The 24,919-nt window shown below is 40.2% G+C and overlaps 1 protein-coding gene across 4 annotated transcripts in view; it reads right to left on the reverse strand.

The window, feature by feature from the left end:
- The window catches only part of ESYT2 (extended synaptotagmin 2), a 310,854-nt gene that overhangs the window by 183,167 nt on the left and 102,768 nt on the right, over positions 1 to 24,919 (reverse strand). For all 4 annotated transcript variants that reach the window (XM_029588514.1, XM_029588510.1, XM_029588509.1 and 1 more), the window contains exons 4-6: positions 17,639 to 17,715; positions 9,714 to 9,786; positions 7,205 to 7,294 (exon numbers count right to left, since the gene is read on the reverse strand). In XM_029588514.1, the coding sequence (XP_029444374.1) occupies positions 7,205 to 7,294; positions 9,714 to 9,786; positions 17,639 to 17,715 (240 nt within the window). The remainder of the gene's footprint in view (positions 1 to 7,204; positions 7,295 to 9,713; positions 9,787 to 17,638; positions 17,716 to 24,919) is intronic.

Genomic DNA, 24,919 nt, shown 5'->3' on the forward strand with positions numbered 1-24,919 from the left:
TCAGGAGTGAAAGTATGGTCCAACACTGAAGATATACTTAAGGATTCAAATACATTAAAATATCAACTGCCTCTCCCCTCAGTTTTATTCAGATTGGAAATCACTATATCAAAGGGGAATCAGATATTAATTAAAAAAAAAAAAAGAAAAGCACATCTGTCTTTCAGAAATGTCTTTGGTTATTTGGTTAGAAATATCTTACATCACAGTAATGAAGCACAGAAAGCCAATCTGCATACAGGAGGCAATTTTTCAGTAGCCCCATTGCTGGAATGTATGCGGGTACTTTAACTGCGGACCTTGTAGTCATTTTCCCTTTCTAAACCATCTCTGAGATATGTGGGCATAAAAACAGCTGATTGCCTTCCACCCATTTCATCTGCGGGCAGCACATGATGCACATGTTTGAAAATTCAATTGCATGCATGTTTCCTCCCCAGCCCAAACGACATCCACAGGAAGACCTCTTTAATTTGGCTAAAAGCATGCGTACTGAGGAAGCATGCACGTAGTTACCACTGCTTTTAAAAAAACCATTTTCACCCAGCAGAATCCCTCCGGATACTGTCCCCAGACAAGCAAGCAAAAGTCATTTTTATTCAGCTTGCCAAAATTAAGTATATTTATTTATTTTATTTATTTTAAGTTTTTCTATACCGGCATTCGCGATGAGAATCGCATCATGCCGGTTTACAATTAACAAGAGGTGCAGGAACACAAAATAATAATATTTAAATGATAATAATAAACATTAACAGGTGCTGATAAAACGATTGCAGTTACAGTAAAACAAGGGAATTACCCAACTTGGAACAGAGAAAAAGGGGCTAGGAATTTAACATAGAGAACAAGTATGCCAATTAATGGTGTGAAATAAGGTACGGCTATGGTCTCAGCTAGCTGTTTAACTGTTTCAGACACGCATGGTTCTTAAATGAGAAGGATTCCAGGTACTGCATCATTAATTAAGCAAATATTTTCAAATGTGTTTAATTAATTAAAAAACAGAAAACTGCAAAACTCCATAATCAAAGCAAAAGACGGTAAGACACTGGTGTGCATCACTCCACTGTCTGTACATCCGTGCAAGCCAGTCCTCCAGAAGTAAACAAACTGTGTCCTTTCATTTATCACCCGCTTTGAGTGCTTTGCTTAAACCATCATCATCCTTACCCTAGTCCACACCTAACTAAACATTAGGTTCAAGTTTAGGTCATGCTGCTTGGGTAATGGCTGCACACAGGCATCTTGACTAAGAAAATGGCGGTTCAATAAGAAAACTCCAACAAAAAAATGCCAAATAAGGAGAGAAAAAAAACCACATAAAAACTTGAGCAAGTTCATCTGACAAGAATGTGCAGAATTAATAATTTAGTCGACAGTGCTTTATATAGTTATTAATGCCAGCAACAAGTTCTATGGAGCTGGCAGAATTACTGCCAGTTACTTTATAGTGGAAAAAAAAAGCATAGGCAAAATTCACTGCTGCTTGCCAAATAATTTCTCTTCCCCCAGTCCAAATTAAGACACAGATGCATTTTTACTTCCAAGGAAACAGTATGGAATTTAGGATTAATTCCATACTTCTCTTGCTATGTCCATTCAGAACCCTAGAAATGAATAAAGACTCTGCTAATACATATAATCTCTCTCTCTCTAATTTTTTAAAGAGTGTTTGATGCACGGTTCTGTAACAAAAAGGAACTACATAAGGGCCAGCCCTATGGGCCACTGGTAGTGCTCAACATTGAATTTGAATTCTATGGTCTCACTGTAAACCCAGAAGAATGGGGAAATCTTAGCATTGTTTTATTTAACCAACAACTAAAGACTAGAGGGAGGCAAATGTAACCCCAATATTTAAACAGAACTCCAGAGGGTAACCGGGAAACTATAGAACAGCGAGACTGACTTCAGGCCGTGAAAAATCATGGAAACTATTCTAAAGAACAAAATCACAGTACATATAGAAAGACATGATTTAATGGGACACAGCCAGCATGGATTTACCCAAGGGAAGTCTTGCCTCACAAATCGGCTACATTTTGCTTGAAGGGGTTAATAAACAAGTGGATAAAGATGAACCAGTAGATGTAGTGTATTTGGATTTTCAGAAGGTGTTTGTCAAAGTCCCTCATGAGAGGCTTCTAAGAAAAGTCAAAAGCATAGGATAGAAGGTGATGCCCTTTTGAGGATTGCAAACTGGTTAAAAGACAGGAAATAGAGAGTAGGTTTAAATGGTCAATTTTCTCAGTGAAAAAAGGTAAATAGTGGAGTACCTCAGGGATCTGTACTTGGATCAGCGCTTTTCAATATATTTATAAATGATCCGGAAAGGAATACGATGAGTGAGATGATCAAATTTGCAGATGACATAAAATTATTCAGAGTAGTTAAATCACTTGCAGATTGTGATAAATTGAAGGAGGATCTTGCGAGACTGGAAGATTGGGCATCCAAATGGCTGATGTCATTTAATGTGGACAAGTGCAAGGTGATACATATAGGGAAAAATAACCCTTGCTGTAGTTACACGATGTTAGACTCCATATTAGGAGCTACCATGCAGGAAATAGATATAGGCATCACAGTAGATAATATATTGAAATAGCTCAGTGTACTGCAGCAGTTAAAAAAACAAACAAAATGTCAGGAATTATTAGAATGTCTAGTGAAACCAATTTTAAAAAAAGGAAAATTTGCTGTCTGATGATGTGTGGAATTGTAGGCCTATATCTAATATGCCCAGTTTGGCAAAGTTGGTTGAAAAATGTGTGTTGAGTCAATTGACACCTTTTTTGGTTGATAAGGCTGTATTATATCCAGAGAAATGTGGATTTCGGGTGCATCATGGGACTGAAACATTGACATCTGTAATAGATTCATTGCTGATGGAGTTAAATGTGATTCGGTAATTGTTGTATGGTTGAATTTGGTTTTAGCGTTCGATACAGTCTCACACAAACTTTTAATTAAGAGACTGCATTCTTTTGGAGTGCATGGGCAGGTGTTACAATTGTTTAAGTCTTACCTAGCGGGACACATTTCACGTCCAATGGAATGCTGTCACCTTGGAGCCTAGTGCACTAAAGGTAGGGGTCCCTCAAGGGTCGGTCCTTTTGGCCCCATTATTTAATGTGTTTTTGACCCCAATAGACCAGCTCTTGATGTCCCTAGGAGTGAAATTTAAGTTTTATGCCGATGATATTCAGCTTCTTTTCCCAGTGAATCATACACAGGCCGATACGGTACTGATGCGTAAAAAAAAAGTGCAGCAAAGCTGGGCGCCGCTCGATTCAGTATTCAAATTAGACTCAAATCCAAGCGGCAGCAAAGGAGCGTCAAAAGCACGCCTATGAAGAGGTAGGCGTTCGCAATCCATTTTACTGTATAGAGCGGTATACAGCACCTATACAGTATCCAGGGTGCGCTGGTGCCATACCTGTCATTTCAAATGTCATTCCAGCAGGTAATTGGATGGTTCTTTTCTACAGACCCTGCATGGACACCGGGGCCGCTGCCCTGAGCATCTGGACGTCCTTGATCGGAGGCCACCCCCAATCTTCCACGACCGGGCGCTTAAGGACGTGCAAGGACGTCCGGGCCTCCAAGCATGGACGCCCATGATCAGAGGCTCGGCTGCCTTCCAAATGTCCATGGCCGCTGCCTTGAGCGCCCGGCCGGACGTCCAAGGTCGTGGCTTCCGTTCATGGACGTTCCCGCTTCTTTCTGGGCGTCCATGATTGGAGGGGAGGCCCCGCTGCCTTCCAACTTCCATGGCCGCTGCCTTGAGCGCCCAGCCGGACGTCCAAGGTCGGGGCCTCCAATCATGAATGCCCGGAAAGAGGCGGGAACACTGCCTTCCAACGTCCATGGCTGCTGCCTTGAACGCCCAGCCGGACGTCCAAGGTCGGGGCCTCCGAGCATGGACGTGCAAGGATGTCCGGGCGCCTGTGAAGGTCGGGGCCTCCGAGCATGGACGCCCAGAAACAGACGGGAACGCTGCCTTCCAACGTCCATGGATGTTCCCGCCTCTTTCCGGGGGTCCATGATCGGAGGACCCGCTGCCTTCCATGGGCACTGCCTTGGGCGCCCGGCCGGACGCCCAAGTTCGGGGCTTCCGTTCATGGACGTTCCTGCCTCTTTCCCTGTTGGCCTCTCCAATCTGCCTTGTAGAATTCGCTTGCCGAGCATTTCTTATTCTGCTTCTCAACCGAATGAAAAAGATCGCCAGAGCCAATATATACTTTGTCCATGACGCTGTCCGGTCCGAAGCTGACTGAACACCACACTAACACCAGGGTCAGGGTAGGCGGTAAATATAGAGGTTAAAGACGCGGTAAATAAGCTGGTTAAAAATGCAATAATTTGGGCGCGCGTTACTGTATTGGGGGGAATAGCTAATCCGATCATTAACATATCATATACATGCGGAGGGTGAAAATGGATACGCGTCTTTTTCGGCAAGCGCTAAGGACGCATAAAAGCCGATAGTGAATCGCGTGTCCGTCTTACGCGCTCAAAAGTGCGTCCAAAGCGGGTTAAAAACTGCGCAACTGCGGCCGCGCTTTACTGTATCAGCCCGACAGTGATAGACATAAATGAGCAAATAAGTAGTTTTAAGAAAGCTGAAGAATGGATGACAGCAAATAAGATGATACTGAATATAGCCAAGACTGAAATGCTTTGGGTAGGTCGCACAATTCTAATGGAAGAAGCACCCAAGATTTTGATTGATGGGAAGGTGGTTCCTCTGCAAATGGAATTGAGGAACTTAGGGATTATTTTAGATGCTGAATTATCTTTTAAACCACAGTTAAGAAAAGTGATGAAAACCACTATTTTTAAATTAAGGGTAGTGCAGCATCTGTGTTTTGTTTTGAGGGAAGATGATTTTCAAACAGTGTTACAAAGCCTGGTCCTTAAAACGCTGGACTATTGTAAAATTATTTACAATAGATTGCCAAAAAAAGCATCCAGAATATTACAGATTCAGCTGTGAGACTAATACAGGGGGTCCCAAGGAGAAGTCATATAATGCCAATATTGTCAAAATTACATTGGTTACCATTTGTTCAGAAAGCAAAATTTAAATGCATCATGTTGGTGTTCCAAGCCCGATTACAAACTAGCTCAGCTTCTTGAGGAATTTGATACTTCCATATAAGTCAGACAGAGTGTTGCGATAAAGTGAGCAAGATCTTCTAATCGTTCTTTCAATTAAATTATTTCATTTAATGAGTACCCAGAAGAGGGCATTTTCGATATTAGGGTCTACTGTGTGGAATAAGCTTACAGGGGTTTTGAAGAAAGAAGTTTCAGAAGGGTGTAAGTTGATTCAGGAAGTTTTTGTTGATTAGCTATGGGTTAATGTTGACCTTTCCTTTTACCATGAAACTTAACATGCAGTTTATTGTTTTTATAAGAATGCGTTATTTATGATGATGTTTTAATAGTATTGTGAGAGTTTCCTGAGAGATAGTGGGATTTCAACTTTATAAATAACAAATAATGCTGCTGCGTTGCTCCATGGTGAGACCGCACCTTGAATACTGTGTGCAATTCTGGTTGATGCATCTCAAAAAACATATAGTTGTACTTGGGAAGGTAGAGAGAAGGGCAACCAAAATGATAAAGGTGATAAAAGGCTCCCCTATGAGGAAAGGCTAAAGAGGTTAGGGCTGCTCATCTTGGAGAAGGAAACAGCTGAGGGGGCTGTTTAGAATGGGTAAATGTGAATCGGTTATTTACTCTCTCAGATAATATGATGACTGGGGGCATTCCATGAAGTTAGCAAGTAGCACATTTAAAACAAATGGAGAAAATTATTTTTCACTCAATACACAATTAAGCTCTGGAATTTGTTGCCGGAAGATGTGGCTAGGGCAGTTAGTGTAACTGGGTTTACAAAAGGTTTGAATAAAATCCTGGAAGAGAAGTCCATAAAGAGCTATTAATCAAGTTGACTTAGGGATAAGGCACTGCTGTTACTGGCATTAGTATCAAGGGATGTATTTAATATTTCGATATTTGTCAGGTACTTGTAACCTGGATCGGCCACTTTTGAAAACAGGATGCTGGGCTTGATGGACCCTCAGTCTGATCCAGTATGGCAACTTCTTATTTTCTTAACACATATAACATGTTCAATCGAAGAGCTTTGCCAGCGTTATTCAACCTCCTGTGGCTCTTCCGTGGCCCATGAGGCACTTTTATAATCATAGACTGTTAAAATCTGCATGAAATTATAGGCACCAATACATTTTGAAACCCCCACAGGCAGCTTTGCATGTCCACAGGGACAAAAGCTGCAAGCTAAATTTTCCAAAGTTAACAACCTGCAGAGTTTCCCTTTGAAAGTTCGGGGCTGGTGGGAAAAATGGGTAGACAAGCATCCCCCGGACCTTGCACATGCTTTACCACATATACGAGGTTAGCATGGGAAAGTATGTGCAAGGATTTCAAAATGAAATTATACCTGCCCCTGTCCCTCCCTCCCGGTGTACATGCACTCCCCACCCTGCTCCTTTTCCCTGTGGCCGAAGGTGCGTATGCTGTGAAGCAGAACATGTCCTTTCAGCTGCTGAGGGGAAGGGGGCTTTCAACTCAGGGAATTTCAATGGGTAACCATTTAGCTACTCTGGTTTTCAGGATAGACTCTGGTGCCTGAAGATTCAGCTCCTTTTTACAGAACTTCCTAGAATGGCAGACAGAATATCAATGACCTAAATACAGACTGCAAATATATTTGACAACTAGAGATTTTTATGATCTCTGCCAGGAAAAAAAAAAAAAAAAAAAAAAAAAGGTAAATCGTTGATACTCTGTAAAACTCTTCATAAAAGTATGTCAAGGCCAGATACCGTGCTCTGGGGGAAGTCCTGAATATTCAAAGAGATTGAAATATATTTGTCCAAGGGGGGGGAGGGGGGTTGTTGCAGCTGCGGTAGAATGTACACTATGGAAGACGGAGCATGGTCAGCACTAGCCGCAGCTCGTTCATGGTTTATAACATACATTCAGTAACTTTCTCTCATAGTAAGATGCCAAGCAACATCACGAACAGTACTTGTGTTTATATATAGCATTTCCATCTGAAATGCTGCAAAGACGGGCTGCATAGTAGATAGTCTAATATTTCACCATCACAATCAGGCTCATTTTTGGCTGAATGAAAAAAAAAATCCCAAAATATTTTACTTACAGGTTTCTGAAGAAAGTAAAGCGACAGAGACCCAATCAAAGGTATGTCTCCAATTAACGGGTCTAGGACAACCCTCATGACGCCGCTGAGCTGGAAAACAAAACCATTTCATGTAATATAATTATTACCACCTTAGCACTGTATAGAACTTATTAAGCGCTACTGTGCGACTGCAGTGGCAAATAGCGCACATTAGTATTTATCATTTTAAGTGTTTCAGCATGAAGTGGCTAAGGGGCAGATGTTTCTTTGGGGGAAAATGCTCAGTACATCTTGGTCCTAAATGCTGGTGGAGGTGAATCCCATGTTACTGTTTGGAAGACAATCACCAAGTATATTATATATATTATTAGTATACTTGTAACAACAAAAGGTGTTATTAGGTAAACTTTTACTGTGCTTTTTTCCCCCCACCTTCCTCTGTATTACCACAGAGAGACATTCTGAGGCAACCAGGTTTGGATAAGTTCTTGGGGGAGAAGTCCATTAACTGCTAGTAATCAAGTTTACTTAGGGAATAGCCACTGCTATTAATTGCATCAGTAGCATGGGATGTTCTTGGTGTTTGCTTACTTGCCAGGTTCTTGTGGCCTGGTTTGGCCTCTGTTGGAAACAGGATGCTGGGCTTGATGGACCCTTGGGCTGACCCAGCATGGCAATTTCTTATGTTCTTAGGGGCTAGCAAACTTTTGGAGCTGTTGTCCCCCTTCCATTCATGCAATTGCTTGAGGGCCCCCAAGATGGGTTACTATATACACACACACGCATACAAATGTGAAGGGAACTGGCCAGGCAGTTACACTGCCAATCAGTGGCTGAAAGCCCCCATTTTGTGTTCGTGCAAGCTGAGGAAAGGAGTAAGCTCACATGGGCACAGAGAGGCAGACACCCCATACCCAGAGCAACAGAGATTGAAACAGAAGCCCAGACAGAGATAGAGGCCCCACACCCCATTATGCACAAAGTCAGAAGCCCAACACCACAATGGTAAGGGCTGGAAAATGTTTCTAAAAACTTAAGTGCCAGCCATAATTTTTTAGGGAAACAGAAAAACATCTCACGCCACCCAACATTTTTTTTTTTTTACTGTTTTCCTTTATTTTTTATATTTTTCTTGCAGAGGCAGAGATCCCAGTTTTTGCCTGTTGGGGGAAAGAAGAGGTAAGATAAGGAGGGGAATGGACAACAAGGCCAGAGAGAATGAGGAGATGGAGGGGAGAGAGAATAATCATAAAGTGTAAAAAAAAAAAAGTTAAATAAGTAGATCAAAGCAAGAGAAAATAAAGAACACATGTGTTCTGGCAGCTCCCTCCCTTCTGAGCTTGCAGTGCCACTGTGCCACCAAGACTCAACAGCACAGCCATTTTTTTTTTTTTACTTTCCATATTGTTACCCCCCCTTCAGGACTGTTCAAGCCCACCTGGGAAGGACTTTACCCCCCCAGTTTGCTCACCCCTGGTGTAAGGCAGGGGGCTCTCAGCAAGAGCTGCAAACAGACCTGGTTTTCAGGATATCCACAAAGAATATTAATCAGATGTATTTGGATACATATTGGTCTAGGAAAAAAACCTAATTTTCATAGCTTGGCTTCCTGAAGGCTATTCCTATTTCTGGCTCAAGAAGACCAGATTTGAGAATCCCTGGTCCAAAGGTAGTCTGAAGTTTGGACTCACTGGTCCGCCAGTCTGCTTTCAACACAATCATGTATGGAAGTGTGTAGTTCTTTGAATCCAACTATATCCTATGCCTTTTTTGGATCAACCTTCTCCTCACACATGGCTCAATTGGTGACTTGATTTAAAATAAATAAATAAATAAAATAAAAGACAGAAAACTAAGTGATCCAAGTTTTAATCCAATCTATGGGGAAACCCTGCTTTAAGCCATCAAAATAGCACTCTGCCATCAGACTCGGACTTTAGCTTCTATTACATAGCCAGGCCACTTGCTCATTATAAAGCCCTGACATACGTGTATTAACATTTAGCTGTCACTAGGATAAACATCAGGAAAAGCAAAGACATTAACAACATAAAGCGACAGTATTAGGAAAAAATGCTTTTAAATCATTTAGCTAACATTATAACAAAAATCCCCACTCTTTGGTGGGAATTTGTTTCATTTCTAGGGTGATAGCAGTGCTTAAAGCTTTGAAAGCTTTTATTACTTAGTCACTCCCCCTTTTATTTATCCAGGTAGATCGGACCGTTGCTATGTGGATCTTTATCAGGACCGCAGGCATACATCACAATAATGCACAAACAACTAAAAACACAATTCTGGGAAATAGATTGGTTTTTAAAGAAATGAAGCCATAATAAAAGCTTTCATCCCAAACAAATGGAAAAATATGCAAAATAAAATATATTAAGAAAAAGGCTCTTTTGCCTCAATTTTGATCTTCAATAGGCAAACTGCTTTTCTGAAGCACTCTGCTGCTTTTAAGCTTCTACCGAATAAACGCTACCAGAGAAAAGAATATAGTCAGCTGTATAATGTAAGGCTTTACCTGGATACTCTTCACACCAGCTCTGCAAAAGTATTTCTTGATCTCTAAATCAATTTCACAGTTGCCTACAAAACTAAAACAGAGAAGCATTTATCCATTAGAAACATACGGTAGTTTGCATTGGACTGAATTAATTTGCCACATGGTACGCAGGAGGCACAAAATACAAAATAAAAAAAAAAACCAACAACAAAGGTCAGGGGTCGGCAGGGATTAGTAGAGGATTCTGAGAGAGAACAAATGCTCCCAAAGCCTGCTCAGCCTTGAAAACAGGTGGCTGGAATGGAGCAGCACGAGCTGAGCTCCAATGAGGGGAAAACACTAACTAGGAAATGCTTTGTGAATGTAACGGGAACGTGACCTTCCATGAATAGAACAATGGAATGGAGATACCTGGCAGGGCTGGGAGGCTGGAAGACAGAAAGTTTCTAAAAAAATATAAGTAAATAATGATCTTATATTCCAACTAGTCTACATTTCTATTCATAAGTACTAACTAGGAAACAAATAGTACAGTTATAAACTCAATTTATAAAAAAAAAAAAAGCCATGTGGGCCATTCTTGTTATTTTCCTTTCTAAGGATATAATCAGAGTCGGATTGTGAACCTTGACTGTGTGCAAACTTGGAAGGAACACGCTTAATCCATAAAAAAAGAGGGTGTGGAAGAATTAACACATATAGGTGAAATTTAGAACGTCAAATCGAGGGCTGATCGACTGGAACACTGTCACCCGCCTATTATGAGGTGTCTTCTCTGATGACACGAACAATCAGAGCATAAAGCCATTACAGGTCCTGATTTAGGAGGCTGGATTCCATAGCCTTGCCTTTCTTTGAACTAAACAAAAACAGCCCTTCAGTCTCTGCCCAAGTTCATTCCTGTTATATTATCATAAACCCCAGCTAATCTCAGCCTTTCCTTTCACTTCTTCACATTTAAGGCTCCCCTGCGCTCATCCCATAACTTCTTCAATTCTATTACTGTTTTTGTCCCCATCGCCTGCACTGGAAGTCTGTCCTTTGCATCCACTAGTCTTTTTCTGACATTACTCCTGCGTCTACCCTCTTGGAAACTTATTATACAGTAACTTCTCCTGCTAGAATTTCCTTCCCTCTCAAAAATGTGTGCCTCTTATTCATTATTCAAACCTTGAATGTCTATCTTGCACCCCTCTCCCCATCCTCTGGGGCAGTGGTTTTCAACCATTTTCCCATCATGACACACCTGACAGACCACACTCACATGTATGACACACTGTTCATTACAATTCATGGCGAAAATAAAAAAATAAAGGCCCAGTATTATTTTTATTGTTAAGAATGTTACAAGGAAAGACAAGTACTCTGTCTGAACAGAAATTTATTTATTTATTTATTTATTTAACATTTTTCTATACCGACCTTCATGGTTAAAATACCATATCAGGACGGTTTACATCGAACAGGGGTAAAATAACTAGATAAAGGAAAAAAAACAAAGTTACATTAAAACGAGGACTGTGAACTTGGAAGCTTAGGAAGCTAGAAGAAAAATATAAAGTTAAGTTAAAGGGAGAGAAACAAATTCCGGACTAGAGGTAGTCCAGACTAGAGATAGTCCACATGTTAGAGTCGGTATCCATGCTATCCAGGTATTCAGAGGAGGGGAGGATCCATTAATCATGAGTAGAAATATATTTATTGCATAAATAGTAAATATCCCATACCAAAACACCAATTTCCAGCCCTCAAACAGTAACCACCTTACCTAAGAAAATATTACACCAGGCCTTAAATCACTAATACACCTCCTATTAGGAAAACAGACCAAGTCAGGCTGCTATAGAGCCCTACAGAGAAACTACACATCAGCAGAATACCTCACCTCAGTCACATGTGCAGACCCTCACCTAACAAAGAATAAAGATACTATAAAGCATAACTAGAATAATGCAGACAAAAACTGAACTGGAAACCGCAACAAGCCAGAGAGACTGTATGCAGTGTAACAAAGGAAAAAGAGAATCACCAGTCCTCAAAACAAATCAAGAAATATAAAATCAATAGCAGTAAAACCATACTAACAAAAAGAACAGATTTCAAAATAGCTGATGAATGGGATATTCAATAATTAAACTCTCATATCAAAAATTTCTAGATACCAATAAAATATTTCAAAATAGAAGACACAAAAACCCAATAATGAAAAATAAGGATTAAAAAAATGCTTTGCTCTGCATACCTGGGAATGTTTGACATCCAGTTGCCCTAAGATTGTTTTGAATTAGCAGGAGGGTGGATGGTTTGCTTGCAACTTTCTCCTCTCTGACACACACAAGCTCTCTCTCTCACACTGGCTCTCAATCACACACATACGTACATGTTTTTTTCTCTCTCATTTATATAGGCTCCACACATTTACACACATGCTATCTCTTTTCACACTTACCCACACAGGCCTTTCAATCACATACTCAAATGCTCTCTTACCTACAACAGCTTTCAATCACACACAGACAACACATGCTCTCTCTCTTACTTATACAGATAACGGCACCAAAAACCAGGAGATGGACTCACATGTCTCACTTACTTGCGATCACCCGATTTTATAAACCAGCCAAGTACCAATGCGCGAATCGCTCACATTGGGGGGGAAAAGCTGCGGAATGTGGGCAGGGTATTGGCATTCCAGGGTGGAGCCAAGAGATACGCACGTATAGATGTACGCACATGCCCAGGTCCATTTCAGCACAAGTTTTCTTCTGCTATAGCTGAAGTGTAAGTCAGAATAAAACAATTTCTAGCCACACAAACTGATTGAGGGGTCTGGGGTGCAGGCTAAAGAATCAGGGGGTCTTGAGTATCTAGCTGTAGGCTGGGAAAACGGGTGGATAAGCTGGGGAAACCGGCGATGTCCTAGATGCGCGCACGTCATAAAATGTCCTCATTTGCATGTCTCAAAGCAGATAGCTCCCTGCTGTGCGCGTACACGCTTAAAATAGGGGGCACACGCACGCCCAGCCTATTTTATTATGTGTGTGCGTACCTGCGCACAGGATATAAAATTGCAGTGTATATGGGCGTTTTAAAAAGTTACCGTCCCTATTAATTTATTAAATAATTTCATGCATATTTTAAAAAACAGTTAATTTAGCATAATATAAACATTATAATACATATCACAAAAAAATACGTATCACAAAAAATGTCTCCAAATACATTACATTCACATAAAATACATCACAATCACATGAATAACATCAAGACTACAAAGATACAATACCCAAAATAACAAACTCATGAAAAACAAGTGCACTTTACAAACTTTGCTATCTTCCAGGCACCAGTTGCTTATTTTTAAAAATTGCATCCACTTCCCTCTACTTTCACTACACCCCAAGGGACCACTGTTTCACCCACTATGGGCTTCCTTCAGGGAGCACTACTCAGAGTCAGATAATTCACATTACACATTGTAACACCATGAAAAGAAGTAACTTTAGTCATGAGCAAGGATTTGCTGAGTATGATTACAATCTCTCAAATTTACTGCTAAATGTTTGCCTCAATCCTTCCATGGTGCCAAAAAGAGCTTCCTTCTGGAGTTCATAAGATGTAATACGTAAATGCAACCGATCAAGGAGTGTCTGGAAGTTCATTTAAATCACGCCAGTGGCACCCAATAGTTGGGACTTTTTCTGTATATTTCTGCCATGTTTTCTTGGTCTCTATACACTGTACAGAATAGTCACTTGATGCTGACACTTCTGTTAGCAATGCTGTTCTTGTGTTTTTCACATTTACCACAATATCTGGCTTTCTTGCATCAAGCTTTTTCAGTAGGAATAGGAATATCCAGATGATCACATCATCTTGATTCTCTGCAATTCATTCAGGGTCATGATCCTAGTGTTTTTCAGGTACAGAAGTGTTCTATTGTTTACACAATTTCTATGTTGGCTATAGTCCACTGTCCTGTGCTGCAACTCTCACCTATAGGTTTGTGATGACCTCTCTTTAACCAGTTCTGTGTCAGGTCTTGATCTAATAGTTGTAGGAGTGTCTGTATGTCCTGCTGTATTTGAGCTTTAAGCCTATTGTTTTTCCTTGTTTGCTGGTCCAACTCTTTGATGAGGCTTATCTTTCTTGTTTTGAAAATTCTATTTCTTTCCCTAAGTGTGCTATTAAATTATCACTCATTCCTTCTACTTATCAAACTAATTGTTCAAGTTTTAATGATGGAGACTGATTTTGGCCGTTCCTGTTCAGGCTTTCTCCTGCTTGGTGGATATCAGTATCTCATCCCCCATCATGTACTAAGCCCTTGGATTATGGACACTATAGCAAGTGCCTGCTTGCAGTGTAAATGAAAAGTGATTAATAAGGTGAATTATTTTAACTGAAGAATATATATCACATCATATATGCAAAAAACCAGTGTTCAGTAACATTTTCAGTTTTTGAAGACAAAATCAAATACAGACGTTTCCTGCAGTTTTGTAACTAAATAAGGACCCACATTTTTAAAGAAAGGAAAAGAAATAAAAATATGTAAGAAGTTAAACATTGACATCCTCTGCTTTTAGAAGGCTTTTATGTATATTTGGAAATAAGGTACTCTCAAACAGCAGCATGTACACAAGACCCTTAAGACCAACATTATTAGAAAAAGCCTTCCAGACACTGGTTTAACACAGAGGTACCCACACAAGCATATTTAAACGAAACATATCCAAAATAGAAATTCTTTTAGTTTTTGGCAGCACATAACTCTACTTGAAAAGGTTACAAAACACCGACAATCTCTGCTCACAGCCATTAAAATGGCAGAGAGAAAACGAGCCCCCCCCAACAAAGCAAACTCTGTAAGCATTAAAAAAATGCACACCTGGCGTACACCATGGAGCTCTGCCAGAATCTTCAGAAACAAGCTCAAAAGCCTCGCAAGCAGGTCCCCAGGGTACAGCATCCTCCGGCCCGTCTCCTTGTGTAACTTCACCAGGGATGCTGCCTTTTATTTCTAATTCTACAGAGCACCAGTTTGCACCGCGCATGTGCTTTCAGTTTGGGTCCCTTAGAAATGAGCCAGTATCTGTGCTGTCTGTCGCTGTTTGCACTGCCTCGCTGGCAGCTCTCCTCGGGAAGCTTCTCTTAATCGTTCTGCATGCTTGATTTGTTTTATCATTCTTTCATTTCATTTTTTTTCTTCTTTCTTCAAACTGGATTTGGATTTACCACTTTTTGCTGTAGGCAACAATGCAGTTTACAAAAAAAAAAATTCCCAAAGCAAGACTAGAGGCAATTGATCAATGAAGCTTCCTAAGATTCTCTCCTTTTACTGAACAGAACATGCATCGCGCACCTTAATAATGTATATTTTACTAAAGGCACTTTAATGAAAAAAAGAAGATGACACTATATTAACAGTGCAATGAAAGCTGCCAAAAAAAGCTGTTATCTAATTAAAAACACTTCTCTTTTCCAATAATATCTGTTTGCGTTCAAACATTCACTCATTCTGATTAACAGGCTCTGATGGAGAATACATCCGGAATGGGAAACTCCAGGGCCATGGGACAAGCAGCTAGCACAAAACCATCTGAACTGTCATAATGACGACGGCAGAAAAAAAAACCAAATGGTCCATCCAGTCTGCTCAGCAAGTTTCTCATGGTAGTAACTGCCGCTCCTTGCAGGTTACCCCCAAGCCTTATGTTAATGATTGTAGATATTACTATCAAAACCAAGCAACTTTCAAACCCATAACAAATTTATTGCTAGCAACGTTTTTATGGGGTGAGCAGCCTTCTTGATAATTCGGACAATGCTGCTTGAATGTGCTTTGCTTTTGGACTTGGCCGTAGAAGCAGTCCTGTGCTTTTTCCATAATGTCTCTGTATCAGTACCCCAGACCTTAAAAGTTGGGGCCCAAAGTTTGCTGTCGTCTGAATCCAATTCCCTCCCCCCCCCCCCCCCCCACAGCCCCCGCTGTCAAAGCAGAGAATAATGTTGCAGTTGCATTAAAAGCATCAAGGCTGATCGGTTAAGGGTAGTAATTGCAATGCCTTCTATTAAGGGTAGCAACTGTCGCTCCATGCAGGTTACCCCCATGCACCCTTTTCTTCATTTCCAACCTCTAGGGATCCACAATGTTTATCCCATGCTCTTTTCAATTCATTTACTGTTTTCGTCTGATTATTGCCATCAAAACCCTAAATCTCCTGAGCAGACTTTTCCTCTCCAATGAAAAAATATTTCCTGATGTTGATTCTGAGTCCTCTTGCCCTTGGTGTTTCATTTCGTGACCCCTAGTTCTACTGTTTCCTTTCCAACGGAAAAGGTTTGAAATTTGTGCATCCTTAAAACCTTTCAGGTACCTGAGGGTCTGTATCTTATCCCCCCCTGCACCTCCTCTCTTCCAGGTTGTACATATCCAGATCCTTCAGCCACTCCTCCTAAGTCTTTCGATACAGCTGCCACAGCATTTTGGTCGCCCTTCACCGGGCCACCTCTGTCCTGTCTCTATCATTTTTGAGAGATGGGCTCCGGAACTGAACACAGTACTCCAAGGAGAGGCCTCACCATGGACCTTTTTCCTGCGGGTTATTCCTCTCTCCTTGCAGCCCAGCATTTTTCTGGCTTTAGCTAATGACCAAACAGCAACACCCGAGAGTGAGCTCAGCTCATCACAAATGGAGCCAGACAGAGAGAACCTGCAAGGACCACAGGGCATTACAACAACCAACAGCTTTAACTGCTTTTCAGTTATAACCGTTTGGAAGCATGGAAAGCCCCAGATTTTAGCCTGGAAATCGTTAGGCGACAGGAAAAGTCTCCTCAGGAGAGTTAGGATTTTGTTTGAAATAATCAGAAAGGAAAAGCTACGATTTTTTTTGTGTTTTTATTTTTGTTCTTTAGACGTTTTCAGCAGAAAATAAACTCTTGTGGATTGTTTTAGGGCTCTTTTATGTTTTCAGATTTTTTTTTTAGCCGGTATAGATCTCCTCTGTGCTTTAAATCATGGGTATCTCACGGATATATATGATGCAGCTCTTTCCCAGCTTGCATTTCTGTGCTGAAGCTTTGGCAACTACATTATTGTTTTGTATGTTACCAATGACAGAATATTCCTGCATAAAATGATGTTATTTCTTGCGCAGTAAGATTTACAAAAAAACACCTTCATTATCAAATAACGATGAAGAAAAAAAAAAGATAAGGAAAATGGGCTTCCTGCAAGAGTAAGTCACCTCATTTCTGATACATGATACCTATTTCTGGGCGACTTATTTAAAAATTGCGTATTCACCTGTATATCATATCTTGGATATTTATGTTGCTTTAATAAAATTTATCAAACCCTGTAAAAAAAAAAAAAAGCAGCTTTCTCCAGAACCAGAATTATTAGATCTCTGCTGTCCTACCCTCTGCCATCCCCACTCCTTAACAAAGTGGATGCCAAAAGTTTAACAATAGAAAAGCTATGAAACAAGCAAGCAGTTTTCTGGCCTGTGACTGATTGTTAAGTAGGATCACGAATACAGTATTAATTTACTTCACATTTTTTTTTCATTGCTGATATGGCGTTCCTTCAAATCTATGGAAATGTACCATTTGCGTGGGGGAAGCTGACTTCCCTTACACCCCCCTCCCCCCGTCCAAATTACCTGCATACAAGTTTACTTTAGGCAGAAGCCTATAAAGGCATGGAAGGTGTCAATATAAACTTGCCATGTTAAGAGAACAAATAAAACAACTTTACTAACATATGTTTCAGAGTGAAGCCCGCTCCTGCCATTTGCCAACTAATAGCTGCCTATACTGGGCTCCTGACTGGTGCACGGACATCATAAAGACGTGTTACTGAGATCAACAAGAAGTCAGAAAATCTTATCATGGAAGAAGTGTAAACTTCAAAACTAGAGTGCTTGAATAGTTACCTTATCTGAAGGTCCAAGATAATCTGCCTTTTGTCCACGTTTTCTGTGTATACCTTCACACCATTTATTCGTAAAGGCTGAAACAAAAACAAGTTGATCGTTTTCTAAAGTTTAGAAATGTCAGCTCAAGAGTACTGTATCCTGGATTTCTAAATTATTGCTTTAAGGCTTTGGAGGAAAAATCCTATCCATCTCTATCAGATTTATTGAATGATTTTGATTTACTGCCATATCTTGATGGCTTTGGCCAGTTTCTTTCTCCACAGCGGAGGCAATTTTCAAAGGAGTCACATGTGTAAAAGTAGCATATATCAGCAATTATACATTTACATGTATAAAACCTTTTGACAATTCAGCCCTATGGAGTGAATTTTGAAAGAAGTTAGTGATGTAAAAGTAGCAATTTTCAAAAGTCCACTTACGTACATTTTTATGAAAATTTCCTTCAGTATTTCTAACGTCGGTACCACCTCCATGAGCTGATCGGTAACTCACCTAACGATCTTCTCAATTTTCTACAGATTGGGCTTCCACTCCCATCATTCTACTGAAACTACTCTGCTCTCCCTTCATCCTTTATTAATGCCTGGCAGGCCTCTCTCTCATCGGCTCTTCCTCACAGTGGTCTTCCAGAGAGTGGAACCTATTTTTTCTGGCCTCACCTCTCTCAGGTATTTTTACATTACCTTTTCCTCATTTAATTTCTCCTTTCTTTCAAGTTCAAAAAGACTAGGAACTTGGTCTCTCTCATATTTCTCTACTGTATCCTCTCCTCTTCTTCTCTTCACACAGTGTCTGAATTCTAGTTCTGACTTTCAGTACAGCCTTCATGTAAACGACATGCAGCGCTTTCAGTTTTCTCTCTCTCTCGCCAACTGTCTTGTCCTCTACCTCTTCCGTCACCCACTATCTTGAGGCTAATTCCTGCTTTTCTTATATAGACTGTCTGATTCTCACAGCTTTAATAAATTGGATGCTGAGGGGGAAGGAGTAGTCTAGTGATGAGAGCAATGGGCTAAGAACCAGGGAAAACAGAATTCAAATTCTGCTTTTCTCACTGACATTCTTTGTCACCCTGGGCAAGTCATCATCATCAGCAGCAGCAGCACTGTTTATTTAGGGCACGCTGTTCTAACAGAAAGAGTTCAAAGCAAGTTACAACAATAAAATTAGAAATCAGGTAGAGTTACAATTAATAGTCAAGGTTCTATTACAATGTACAGAGGCAATATCAGCAGTGGTTTGGGGCTTTCACTTGGCCATGCTCTGGAAGACAGGTCAGCAACTGCTCACCTAGGCACCCAATTAGATTTAGGTTCCTTGGGACAGGGTTTTATCGCATCTGAAAAATGTTATAAATCACCTTAAAATTGGGAAGGCATTAAAAAATTAGTATAAGTGATCTATAAACCCATTTTTTTTTCAGACTGCTTTAAAATTTACCCGGTCTGTACTGGATAATCAGCACTGAACTCAACTATATTTATTTATTTTATGTTACCCACTTTTGCTTAGTTCTTTTCCAGTCTTGGCCTCACTGTTATAACTTAATGTCTCCTATATGATTAATAGGATTAAACGTTGAACCTTCATTCTTCCTGCTCATGGAACAGATTCATCAATCTGGGCTCTAGAATGGGAGTTTCTTACATAGTACTGGCGCAGATATTCTATACCTATTTACACTAAATAGCAAAAGGATTATTAGTAACCACATACATAACCAGAGCTCTCCTTTAAATTATTACAGACCCCAACTTCATGTTTCTTGATACTTATTAATATCCTCAATTTAATCCTACTTATAACCACCTCTAATTCTTCTCAGCCATGGTCTGTTTTAGTTCATAGGTCAGGGCTTCCCAAAACTGTCCTGGTGACCCCACAACCAGTCAGGTTTTCAGGATACCCACAATGAATATGCATGAGATAAATTTGCATATCATGGAGACTCCGCATATGCAAATTTATCTCATGCATATTCATTGTGGATAGCCTGAAAACTCAACTGCTGTGGGATCCCCAGGACAGGCTTGGGAAGCCAAGTCCATAGGCTTTTTTTTTCCCTTTGGTTATATATCTTGAATAGATTATAACCTCCAAGGAATAGGGACTATCCATTGTGCACCTCTGCACAAATGCGGTGTACAGCGTGCACAACATGGAGGTGCTCTGCTTTACCATCTTTTCACTTGACGTTTGCCTCCTTGAGTCTCACAATGTTATTCTGTTTCCACAAACCACCTAGATATTCTTTGACTTTTCTCTCTCCTTTCCAAGCAGTGTCAATGCTGTCTCTGAATCACACTTGTTCATGTCCTATATTGATATTACCATATGTCTCACTTATCCCTCATACTATTATCAAGACCCAGTCCTTGGGGCACGCCTAGCTAGTCAGATTTTAGCTTATCCACAATAAATATGCATGAGATAGATTTGCATGCACCACTGTATGCAAATCTATCTCATGCATATTCATTATGGTATCCTGAAAATATGACTGGATAGGTGTACTCCAAGGACTGGGTTGAGAAGCACTGATCTAGCCTACTGTAATCCTTAACTAATTCGTTTTCTATCATCTGCATGTCATTCTTCCCAACAGGTAAAGCACATAACTGTCCAAGTCTTCTTCCAGCTTCACAAATGTAGCCACACAAACCATATATTTAATTCTCACCACTAGCTCCCCATTGCCAGGCCTTTCTAGTGCCTTATCTATTTTTCTCTTCAAAACTCAGATCTCTCTGGCTGTCAGATCTCTTCTCCTTCCTTGCCTATCCCCAAACACCTTCTATGTACACATGGAGCCCCTATCCTCAGACCTACTCTCACTCTCCCTGACTCCTGGAACAAACTACTTGTCTACTACCTTCACATTGCTGAAGAGTGCAGACCTTTCTGATGTCAGATCTCTAGGGCAGAAAGAGAAGGTCAGTGATGTTCAGAAGGAAGAACTGGAAACGGATATCACTGAATGATGAAATAAATTTGACTATGGAAAGTTAGATAGACTTAGTTATCCTTCAATTCAGTGATTTTATTTACTGAGAACAACCATATTCTGAACTAGGCAGACATTTGGCAATAAGCTATTTAAGTGGAATACAAGACCTATTTGCCAGAGATTATCTTTTGGGGGTGGTGTCTTTTTCCTTACTGTGGAGCTTCTCAGTGATCTATCCTCTTCCCAGTCCTCTTTAGCCAGTATAACAGACTGCTGAGTAATATACAGGCCGATTCAGTAAAGTCCGCGGGAGAGCAGACGAACGCCCGCTCTCCCGGCGTGCGCAACAGCCCCTCGCCGTTGCACGCGATGCAGTATTCAAATTAGGTGGCGCAGTAGAAATGGGGAAAAGGAGGCGCTAGGGACACTAGCGCGTCCCTAGCGCCTCCTTTTTGACAGGAGTGGTGGCTGTCAGCAGGTTTGACAGCCGACGCTCAATTTTGCTGGCGTCTGTTCTCGAGCCCGCTGACAGCCATGGGCTCGGAAACTGGACGCCGGCAAAATTGAGCGTCCGGTTTTCGGCCTGACAGCCGTGGGCCAAATTCAGAAATTTTTTTTTTTTTAACTTTTTTTTTTTACTCTTCAGGACCTCCGACTTAATATCGCCATGATATTAAGTCGGAGGGTGCACAGAAAAGCAGTTTTTATTTATTTTATTTTTATTTATTTAACAGTTTTATATACCGAAGTTCTGGTAACAAAGTTACTAATCACTTCGGTTTACATTACAACAATAGATTGACAGTATATAGAATAATGTCTTACAATGAACAAGGTAAATAGAACTTGGAAAAAATAAATAATAATAACTTACAAAGGGCAAGGAGAGTAAATAAATACAAAATATTTTGAGGAAAAATAAATATAATTACTGGTAATGAACAATGTAGAGAATTATGTCGACCGTCATGAAGATCAAAGTTTGGTTATTGGGATTAGGATTAAGAGAATGCTTGGTTGAACAACCAGGTCTTGAGTCTCTTTTTAAAGGTGGGTGTCGATTGTTCAATTCTAAGGTCTGGTGGGAGAGAGTTCCAAAGTTTAGGGCCAGCGGTGGAAAGAGCTCTTCTGCTTAGTGATGTCTTGAGAGGATGGGCCCTTAGCGTGCCTCTCTGTGCTAGTCTCGTCGGACGGGAGGTGGAGTGAAGCTGTAAAGGGATGGTGAGGTCAATTGGAGTGGAGTTATTGATGATTTTGTGGATTATTGATAGGGTTTTATAGAGGATTCTATATTTGATAGAGAGCCAGTGAAGGTTCTTTAAGATGGGAGTAATGTGGTCCCTTTTATTAGATTTAGTTAGGATCCTCGCAGTGGCATTTTGTAACATTTGTAGAGGTTTCAAAGTGTTTGCGGGTAAACTGCTTTTCTGTTTTTTTATTGATTTTTTTTTTACTGCTTTTCTGTGCACCTTCCCGGTGCCAGAAGAAATTAGCGCCGTCCTTTGGGTCGGCGCTAATTTCTGAAAGTAAAATGTGTGGCTTGGCCGCACATTTTACTTTCTGTATCCCACGTGTATACCTAATAGGGCCATCAACATGCATTTGCATGTTGAGGGCGCTATTAGGTACCGCGGGTTGGACACACGTTTTCCTCCCCTTACTGAATAAGGGATAAGGGAAAACGCGCGTCCAATAGCAGGCTAATAGTGCGCTCCGGAGCGCACTGTACTGTATCGGCCTGATAATTAGATATGGAGGGGCCACATTCCAAATGTATGGAGATAACATACAAGTGGATTTAGAACTTGGTCCCCACTGAGATGATGCCCTGTTGAGACTAAATGCAAGTTTAAAAAGTGTAACACACCAAAACCTTAAATCCACCGATGTAGGTAGTAATCACACTCTCAAAATTCAAGAACCCACACCCCCCCTAGAATCCAACCTATTACCCTGTTTTTCTTATTTATTTTATGACCATAAGTTTCTCCAAGTAGAGGAAAATTTCACAAAATTTCTATGAAGACAAAAATCCTTCTATGCCAAAGGGAGAAATTTATTAAAGGGAAACCACTTTCCACCATAATAAATGTTTTCCTTTGACATAGAAGAATTTTTGTCTTCATAGAAATTTTGTGAATTTTTCCTCTACTTAGAGAAACTTAAGGTCATAAAATAAATAAGAAAAACAGGGTAATAGTTTGGATTCTAGGGGGGATGTTGGTTCTTGAATTTTGAGTGTTTAAAAAGTGTGGCAAATTGGATGAGAGACAAATTAAAGTTAAACATATCAAGGGTCAGAAATTCTATGGGGGAAAATGTTATCTGTAATGGCCAAGACTCTAATCTTAACCTTAGATGGAGAGAGGTTACAGCACCAAGAACACGTGAAGATTTTGGGGGTAGACTAGAAACTGGTTTGACAATGAAGCTGGTGAAATCTTGCTTTTGCAACTCTATCAACTAAGACAACTGAAACCATTTTTAGATCAAACATTTTGGCATCACTTGTTTGTTTTGATGAGTAGTGAGGCTACCAAAAAAGACTTTTGTACCACAGCAAAAAGTACAGAACTATGCAACTCAATAATTACTAAATCTCCATCCACAGAATTCTATTTCCTCAAACTTGAAATCCCTACATTGGCTGCCGGTGGCTTTCTGGGCCTAATTTAAGACCTTATCCATGGACTTTAGGCTGCTGAGCAATAAAGGCCTGTCACACCTGAAGGAAAATCTAAATCCCCGGTGAGATGTTTACATTCTTCTGGGGAGTGATATCTTGTGTCTCAATCCCCCTTCTGGAGCCTTATCCAACTAGTAGAGACTAGTCAGAAGCCTCTCTCTCACATTGCTCAGAGTCTAGGGATCCTCTTACGAGTTCCGTTAGGAAGGCAACAAACTAAGCAATATTCAGAAAATTAGTTAAGGGCTCCATTTTTAGCATTGCTTTTTAGCTATATGGAAGCTAGACTGAAATTGTAGTCAATAAATCACCTTTAACCTAGAAGATTTTTTTTTTTTTTTTTTTTTTACAGTTTTTATATACAGAAGACTCTACTTACAGATTCTCCATTGATTTAAGACAATACTAATAGGGTCTCTTCCTGACTGAGATTTTATATTTTTATTTAAATGGATTTTATTGTTCATGACTTTTGAACATGTTTATTATGTATTACTGCTTTGGAATTTTGTGTTTGATGATGGTGTATCTGGTATGATCTTTTTTCAGATGGCAGTTAATCATAAATAAATAAGTCTTTTTTTTTTTTTTAAATAAAGATAGATGCTATAGTACTTGGCTTTCAAACTATTGGCATTTGTCTGCTGAAGGGAGGTGTAATTGCTGGGTATCTTCTGGGGGCATTGAGGTATTGAGGAAGAATCCCCTTGAGCACAAAATAATCTGCTCTGAAGTGCCTGAAAAGTGGAATATAAATGAAATATATAAAAAAATAAATTCTTCCTGGACTATTCCTGGAACTTAGTTTCTCTCCTCCTTTGTCAAAGACATAAGAACACATTAAGGGGCGCTGGGTCCATCCATCCATCACAGCCTTGAGCAGGGAGAAAGAACCACACAGACATGAGGAAATAAAGCAGACATACAATGCACTGGGTTCCTCTGGGCACTAACAAGGAGTACAATGTATTCTATTACAAGACATGCTAAGTAGTAGCTTCAATTGGGTTACTGCTGCACCTCTGCTATTTCAGTTTCAAAGTTGTATGGTCGGGGCCCTTAATATAAAGACAATGATTAGTGGTGATATCTTATTACCTTCATCTTAGACAATCAGCCTTTGTTTCATTATTACCAGGAAAATATCTTTAGCCCTAATGTAAATACAACATTTTATAACATACATTTTTGCCTGTGTGAACTGTGCAAAAGACCCTGCACTATGTTGGAAAAAAAAACCATTAAAAAAAAATCTGCATATTAAATTTGTATTATACCATACACTGTAAGCAAATGTGATTTAACAAAGGGATTTCTCTCATTCTCTCAGTCAAGCACATAAATGCTATCCATTAAACAGTGTTTGTCTACCATAGTTGGTTAAAACCTCCCTCGTATTACAAACTGGCAGTCTACTGAAGAACACTTATAATATACAGAATAAGGTTAACAGCCAAAGCAGGCTAAGATAAACAGGCTCATGCTGAGGTTTGCTCTGGAAACAGTCATCCCTTCGCCACCCACGCCGCACATTGCCCAGCTAGTATGGCAGTGACAAGTTAAAGCCTGGTGCTGGCAAAACTATAGTTCCTAGCCCTGAATTTTCTGCAACCTTGGACTTCAAAGTTTCACTGGTAAGAGTGGC

This window comes from Rhinatrema bivittatum, chromosome 2 (assembly GCF_901001135.1).
Source record: "Rhinatrema bivittatum chromosome 2, aRhiBiv1.1, whole genome shotgun sequence".
Taxonomy (NCBI): domain Eukaryota; kingdom Metazoa; phylum Chordata; class Amphibia; order Gymnophiona; family Rhinatrematidae; genus Rhinatrema; species Rhinatrema bivittatum.